Source organism: Quercus lobata, chromosome 5, assembly GCF_001633185.2.
Source record: "Quercus lobata isolate SW786 chromosome 5, ValleyOak3.0 Primary Assembly, whole genome shotgun sequence".
NCBI classification, from domain to species: domain Eukaryota; kingdom Viridiplantae; phylum Streptophyta; class Magnoliopsida; order Fagales; family Fagaceae; genus Quercus; species Quercus lobata.
In genome coordinates, this window is record NC_044908.1 from 8,754,023 (window position 1) to 8,762,543 (window position 8,521).

An 8,521-nucleotide genomic window follows, 5' to 3' on the forward strand; every position below is an offset into this window, starting at 1 on the left:
GAGGGGAGAACAAATAGGGAGAAAAAAGAGAAGAAAGGTAGATAGAGAGAGAAGTCTGTGGGAAGAGAAGAGGCTAGAGGGGGTGATAGTGAGGGTGTGAGAAGAAAGAAAAAAAAAGGAGGAGAAGAAGTGAGAGAGTTTATTGTGAGAAAGGTTGAATGAGCGAAGAAGATAATATTTATAAAAGTTATACACTGTGTGAGAAAGAGATTGTTTTCCAAATTTCTTTTTTTTAAGAAAACATCCTATAGAAAATAAGCCTTATTTTTATAAGAGTTTTCTGTTGACCAATTTTTATTTTTATTTTTTTATGCTACTAAATACTGGAAAATGTGGAAAACTATCTTTATAGAAGATTTTTCAGCGAAACAAACAGAGTGAAAGAATGTATAAGAATATATTTACATGCTTTAATATTAAATGAGTGTGGTGCTTGGTGAAAATTACCTCTTTTTCACATTAAATATAAGAAGATGCTATATATACACAGCCAAAATGACTAGGACACACACTAGAGACTTTTATTATGAGATAAATATGTCCTCAGCCATTTTGGCCGTCAGATTAGCTATTCACAGATCATAAAAGAAGAGGGAGTACATCAAATAATTAATGAGTCATTAACAAGATTGCAGTAGATAAGCCAACATTAATTATTTAATGAGTCATTAATACGATTGCAGTAGATAATCCAAACATTTTAATATAAGTTACTAATTATAAATAAAATCAAGATTTTGGAGTGAGTGCTAAGACTGATATGGTAGGGTCATACAGCTTTTAATTTAAATCTTATAAATATTCTCTCACAAGTCCCACATCCATCCAAGATGCAAGGTATTCCCCACCATTTTCTTTAAGTTATCCACAACCACTAGCTAGCATGTGCCAATTAATCAATAACATCATGAAAAAATAAAAAATAAAACATTGATGGGAACCCCAAGTGATGCCTAAGTTTCTATCCACCAAAGACCAAACAAAATGCTTGCAGAATAAATTTACTCCCAAGACCATAAGCAATTGAATCTGCAACAAAAGGAATCTTGACCATGCTAAACTAGTCCCATAAGGAAAGTGAAACAAATGTTTTATAAACACAAAGAGAACCCAAAATTATGCTATTGAGCTTTGCAAATTACATGAACCAGAAGTTCTGGATAACACCATATTGAGATAACATACATAAGGTGTACTGGTGTAGTGAAGGAACAAATAAAAAAGGAATTATTTCATATATATATATTCATATATAAAATCTGCCATGACTTACAATGGTTAACCAGTAAAGCAGGCTATAAGGAGACCGAAAAAAAGGCCAAAACAGAGAACAACAGAAACAAGTAAGGGAAAATAAACAGGATTTAGACAAAGATCAAAGACCTCTTTTCATTTTCATCTGATCATGTCACAGCTTCCTGATTCTTTGTTGACATTCGCTTCAGAAACTCATAGGTAGTGATCATTGTTGTTGCAGACATGGACATTGAAGCCCACCGAGGCCCCAATCCTCTGTAACAAGCCACCCAACCTCCTTCCTTAACCAAATTCCTAATTGTGTGTGCAATAGTTGGCCCTCGACGCCCATTCTCTTCCCCATCCAAGACTTGCAATCTGGTCTTAATAGTATCAAGTGGCATTGTAATCAAAGCCGAAACACCACCTGCCATGGCTGCACTGACTCCCTGAACTGCCATTACAGTTTTTGAATCTGGCCTAAACGTGTTCACCCCATTCTCATTACCATGTCCATCTTTCTTGCAAAAGTAATATCCAAATCCACTCCATACCATCCTTTGTGCAATAGAGTAAGATGCCCACCACACAGCATTAGATGGCGCATACGTCAATATCGATATCCCAAACCCCCTATACAACCCCCTTGGCCCATCTGTATTCAAAATCTTCCTAAATGCATCGATCCCATTAGCATATTTACACGCCGACACATTAGCAACACGTGAATTCAAATTCCCACCACAACTACTACTACTACTACTACCTTGAACCATCAACCTTTGGCTCACCACATCAATTGGAGTCCAAACAAGTTGTGCAGCCATCGCGGCGCTCAACCCTGCAGCTGCATTGGCGACCGTGGTGGCAGTCGGCTCTGGAACCCCTAACCTAACCGTGGCCGAGCCCACATTACTCTTTGTAATCTCCAATGCAGTCATGTAAAGCGCCCGGGCTGGAACCGTGCCCGTCAAGGAAGTTCCAAATCCTCTATACAATGCCCTAAACCCTTCATTCCTTACAATCCAAAAAGCAGTCCTGATACAAGACACTTCTGATTGAGCTACTTGTTGCCTAGTTTTCAACACCACAATCGGGTAAAGCATCCCCGACACGCCTGAAAATAGTGCAGCACCGAGGAAGAAAAACTTCGATTTATCAAGCATTTCCCAGTCAATCTCGGCCGGAATATGAACCTCTTTAGCAGCCGCAGCCGCCGTAGACGGCGATTCCTCCTCGGTAGCACTCAAATTCATCTTAGCCACTTTCCCCCAAATTTACAATTTTCACAAAATTCAATTCAAAATTCAGCTCTAACTCAACAATTTAACCATAATATGTACAAAAACTAATGCAAAAAAACACCCCCAAATTGGAAACTTCAAAAAAAGCCTAACCCTAACCCTAATTGTACGGACTGTACAAAAAACCAGCACAAAAAATCTATTGAAATATGGTACATAAAAAGTTAACAAAATTTGATTCGAAATTTTTCTAGTTCTTTTTCCTCTTGTGGAACCAGGTTTTGGATCGGGGGTGAACCGAAACGAAAGGATCTAACATTTCTTGGTAAAGGAACTTAATTTACCAGAGAACCTTACCGGAGAGTGGAGCATCGTCCACCGGAGAATCTCCCCGGAAAGTTCGGATCTCGCCGGAGAAGAAAAAAAAAAGGAAATTTCTTGGGCTTCCGATTCTAGATCAAAATTCTCCCAAATTCATACATAGAAACACACTATTTATATATATACGTTTTAGAGAGAGAAAAGAAAATATGAGAGAGAGAATATTTTTTGTCCGTACAGAGAGTGAGAGAGTGGGAGAGAGAGGTGGGTTACCGGAAATGAGAGGTTTTATAAGGTGAGAATTTGAGAGGGAGAGAGAGGAGAGAGAAGAGGAGGGAATGGGGGGAGGAACTGACACGTGGAGGTTTTGGATTACGGGGTAGTTTGGGATTGATGGGGGGTTTTTGTTTGTTTTTGTGATTTTGTTATTCGTCAACGTATGTCTGAAGGTGTGACTAGTGAGTGACATGGGAACGTTATCCATAAGTTGGGATGAGATTAGATCCGGTGTGTGGGAGTGTGGGAGACATGATGTTTAAGAACCTATGGCCTTTTGCCATGTGTTGCAGAAAATAAATTGCATTTAATAATATGGGCAAAACTGAGGTACAATACCTTAAGTGCTGTTCCTTAAGTTCTCATTTTAAGATCATGTATCTATTTAACTAAAAAATACACTTTCATTTTATGAGAAAATATTCATATGTCAAAATTTTAAAAAAGGAATCTAAAAGACAGTACCTAAGTACTATACTCAAGTCTTACTCTAATATTATATACACAATATTTGAGTTGCCAAAATATCATTGATGCTTCTCTCAGTACCATTTTATTGTCTACTATTTATAAACGGTCAACTCAACGGTTGTAGAAGAAAAGGTAAAAATGATTGTAATTATAGATTTATTGCAAAAAGTTATGAAATTGTGGAAAAAAATTGTAAAAAAAGACTGGTTATAGAGTTATTGCAAAGGACAATCACATGTGAATCCACACACTTCTAAAATGCATTGAACTCGTGACTTTCCTAATTTCAAAATAGCAAAGAGTAGATTGGCTTATATAGGCAGACTATTTTGTAAAATCCACAAAAGAGGTATTGTATTGGGGTTTCTATTTATGAAGCATAGTGATTTTGTTTTGTTTTGTTTTTTTTTTTTTTTTTTTTTTTTTTTTTGAGAAGTTTTAGCATAGCGATTTTATTTTATGTATTTATAGGTTTGATTGACAGAGGTTTTTAGGATATTTGTTCATGAATTATTTTAGGAAAATTTTAATATAACTTTTATGAGAAATATAAAAAATTGTGAAAAAAATCAGTTAAATTTTTTTTATGACATCCGCTAACCTTTTCATTTACCTATTATTATTGTTTTTATGAATAAGAAAAAGTTTTAATAAGAGGAAGAAGTAGGCATAGGGCCCGAGCCATCTACCCTCTAAACCTCAAACACATGGGCTGGGAGGCTGGAGATAGGGACGGCCTAGACTAGAGTGAACATAATAGGGAGCCCATGGTGCTAAAGCATAAGCTAGTGATGGGCTTATGTGTATGATTTTGATTTTAATGTTGGTGGAGACATCTTTAGGAGCCGGATTGGCCTAGACAGGTGGGGATTGTGTGGAGGCTAAAAGCCTAATTTAAATGGACTGGACGTTTGGGGTTTTGTTCATCCTTATTTCAGCCATAATTAAATGTTGAATCTCGCACAAAGATTTCTTGAAGTAAAATTTGATTTGCTGAGCTGAGTTTAGCATATCCTGGATACTTGTGTGTATAGGGAATGCAACTGAATGTATGTATTTTGTTTTGATTATTTAATAATGGGGAGGAGAGAATTAAACCCTAGACGTTTCTATAGCAACTAGTTAAATTATAAGGTTTTTGACCGGATTTTTATATTTTAGATAGGCAAGATGCATATGTGTATTTACATTAATATTTTTCTATTCTCATTTTCATTACATAAAAATAAAAATACATACTCAGTTTAATTTGTCTCAAGAGGCTTATTATGCTCTGACACCATTCTAGTTTCAACATGATTCACAAAAAAATAGCATATTAGGTGAGCATGTCAATATTATTATCAGTTTTCTTTTTCCCCCATATCAAAGGAAACCTGCAAAGCAAAGTTGGATACAAAGAAAGTAGTGTCAGGCTGCAAATCAACAAACAAAGATGATTAAAAGGGTACGTATAAGATCGATCGTCACTTGAATCCTATCTTGCTTTAGAGAAAAATTATGTTTCTTTCATTTTTTTACCCTTTTGTTAGTTCTGTCTACTACTCAGTGTATTTTCCTTTTATTTTCTTGTAAATTGTACGATTATTCCCTAGTATGAATTTTACAAGTGGTTAGATTCAGTTTCCTACATAAAATTTGGTTGTAAAGGTCTAAAGGGTCTAAAATTTGTGTCCAGGACTTGTGGGGTTGTGTTGAGTCTGCTGACCGTATCACATCGTTGATGTCAAACTTTTTGCACCGATAATGATAATGTACACAAGAATAATTAAGTAAGATAATAAGGTCCATCTGTATTTCTAAAAAATAAAATATAGAATGCTGTGCATTTAACCCACCACTTGGACAAGCCTAACTCCATTTGACAAGTGACACTTTAGAGCCTGTTTGGATTGAGAAGAGAGAGAGGGAGATTATAGTAGAATTGTCTGAAAATATGCTAATTTTAGGCTAATTTTACTCTATTCCCTCTCAATCCAAACGGACCATTAGATTGGTCTTTGATAAGTTGATGAGTTGGATTTTCAATTTGTCTTATCATCTTAAATTTTGTTTGAAGCTTGGTTTGAGTCATGGACTGGTGGTTAGATTTGTAAATTTTCAAACTTGAGTAATCTGACTCAACCTAACTATTAGAATAGTTCTATTAATTCTTATTTATATATGAATTTTATTTATTTAGAGGTTTACATTAAATTTAGTAGTTTGATTTATTTAACTATTTTAAGACTTTTATTTTGATGAAATTAGAGTATTACGACTAATTGTAAAATTGCAATAATTTATTGAATAATATATTTATATAGTTGAATGAAAGCCCAATTGTTTTATTACATATGATAAAATGGTCTCAAGCTAATCCTTGCAAGTTAGTTTGGGTTTATTTTAGAGGTGTCATGGGTTGGGTCAAGTTTGGGGCATTTTCAATCTAAGAAAATCCACAATCTAGCTGAACCTAACTTGACACAAGTACACTCTCAAGTATGTATAATGATTACCTTTTGGGGCATTTTCATGATTTTCTTTTTTCCTTTCATAATGATTCCAATAAGAATCAAACATTTCTTATTCTTAGTAAGAGAACCATATTCATGAGGAACTTGACTGCAAACGTCATACAGACAGCTGGAGTGCCAAGAATATGTGGCGAGGATCCAATAACTACATAAAAATATCCAATCTAGACTGGCCAAATCCCTTTTCACACCTCATTTCAAGCATCATTACTAGTCGTCATTAAAAAGAGAGAAAAAGTTTTGACAAATTAATATCTCAAATTCATCACATAAACTCATAAAATGCAACGAAATACATATGCTCATGGTTTGAACTTTCATTCCAACTTGAAGCACAAAGGTAGTAATCAAGAAAAAAAAAAGAGGGGGTATTTTGAACTTAGATAGTACCCATTATATATTACAGATATCTGGAATAATCTTTATTTGAAGACCTCATGACCTTCATCCACTTACTTATAGCAATTTCAGTCTCCCATCTTAGAGATGATTCCATCCATTCTGGTTCGTTCAACAAATTAGCGTCTTTGCACATGTAAAGATGGACTTGCAGATCTTACATACCGGCCAATAGAGAAAGCGAATTATGTGAATTAGAAGCACAAGAAGAACCAAACAAGCCAAAACACCAATTGGTAAGAGCATGTTACCCCAAGTTTTTCTCTAAGATTTGATGGGATCAGCAAGAAGAATGCCAGTACATAGGAAAAGCCCAAGAATGTGAGAGTGGTACACATGGCCAGTGTCAAGATGACCATAAAAAATTTATTCTTAAGAGGGACTCCACTAATAAGCAAGAAGATGACACTGAGAGATGCAGTAAAAGCAATGGAGTTGCAAATTAAAAAATAAAGGAACCCATCTTCGTAACCACCATAGGCTAGCACCAAAGTTCCAGCTTCAAATTTGTTTTTGCCGCTGCATGCATTAGCTTGATTAGAATCCTTTATATCGGATTGCCAAACTCCACCGGGGGGACTGAGTGCAGGTTGGTAAGTAATCGTTGTGATCACCGTGGCCACCACCATTAATGCACCACGCATCTCTTCTATCCAATTACCCTTTTGTTTCGACCTTTGCTTGCTTAATTGTGTTGGTTTCCCTGATTCATGGTGACCAATCATGGTTGCTGATGGTGGTGGAAGATTATTTTGGTTATTTGCTCTTTCAACGCCGGCATCCATTAAAATGTTTTGAAGGGCGAATCGTTTGAAATCTTTTGGACTATGCTCTAAGACATCTAAAGCTGTAAAACCCATCCAATTTAGAGCATTTGCATCTTCTTTCACTTTGGAAATCGAAAGCAAGAATTTTACGATCTTCAAGAAATTGTAAAATTATAGTTTTAAGCAAGCTTACACTCATAAATGCTCAATAAAAATGTAAATATTAGGAGATAATCAATATATATATATATACTCACACTAAAATATTGTCTAAGATTATTAGTGCCTAAGCTGCCTAGTTGTGAAGAGACAACACTCCTTTTGGGTGGGTTTGGGCCTTAAGGCTTATATATAAAAGAAATAAAGACAAACCTCAATTTGCTTTAGCATCACCGCTATATGCAAGATAGTGTTGCCACCGTCATGGTCTTTGGAATTAAGAAATTCCCCGTCATCTTTCATGGGTTCCACCAATAGTTTCAGAGTCTCCAATTGATTATACTTAACACACAAGTGCAAAATAGTCTCTCCCCCATCAAATACAACTCGAGGTAAATCACGCTTTGCAAAGATCAATGCCTTCACAACCTCAACTTTTCCTCTCATGGCCGCATAGTGAAGAGGAGTTCTTCCATCTTGATCACAAACCAGACATGCATCTTCATTTGCTCGTAACAGTGCATGGACGATTTCTACATGACCGTTAGCAGAAGCCAAGTGAAGTGGACAACGTTTATGGAAGTCCAAATCCATAGCCAACTGAGGTTTTAGAGCTAGAAGAGCTCTAGTAAAATCAACGTGGCCAAGCAAAGCTGATATGTGTAATGGAGTTTCATTGAAAGGGGTCAATGAAATTTTATTGAGGATGTGTGGATCTTTCTGGATCAATCTGTGCAACGTGACCGTACATCCTTTCTCTGATGCGTCATGGAGTTCTGTTATATTATCTTCTTCCATCCTTATTTCCATTTTCCTCTCCAAATATTTTGTGACTATAGTCTCCCTATAGAGTAGAAGTATAATATAAATAGAGCAAGATTTAGGTACAGTATTTAGTTACTGTTTCTTAGGTTCCCTTTTTAAAATTCTTCCATGTGAATTTTTTCTTATGAGATAGAAGTGTATTTTTTAGTTAAGTAACCATATGGCTGAATCTTAAGAGAGAAAGTTAAGAAACAGTACCTAAAGTACTGTACTTAAGTTTTTTTCATATAAATAAATGTAACTAGTCCTAACAGGAATATTCTTATCCATTGCAACCCTACCACAGAAAAAACTTAGGTATTCAATA

At 35.6% G+C, this 8,521-nt stretch overlaps 2 protein-coding genes across 2 annotated transcripts; both read right to left on the minus strand.

The window, feature by feature from the left end:
- Positions 1-978: 978 nt before the first annotated feature.
- LOC115993155 (solute carrier family 25 member 44-like) lies at positions 979-3,061 on the minus strand. The gene has a single exon (XM_031117444.1). The coding sequence runs from the start codon at positions 2,490-2,492 to the stop codon at positions 1,404-1,406; it is 1,089 nt and encodes a 362-aa protein (XP_030973304.1). The 5' UTR covers positions 2,493-3,061; the 3' UTR covers positions 979-1,403.
- A 3,596-nt stretch (positions 3,062-6,657) lies between these two features.
- On the minus strand, positions 6,658-8,199 carry LOC115989894 (ankyrin repeat-containing protein BDA1-like). Its single transcript, XM_031113768.1, has 2 exons — positions 7,603-8,199; positions 6,658-7,383 (listed from the first exon to the last, which is right to left on the minus strand). Exons 1-2 carry the CDS (start codon positions 8,197-8,199, stop codon positions 6,658-6,660), a joined length of 1,323 nt encoding a protein of 440 aa, XP_030969628.1.
- Between the last annotated feature and the right edge of the window lie 322 nt (positions 8,200-8,521).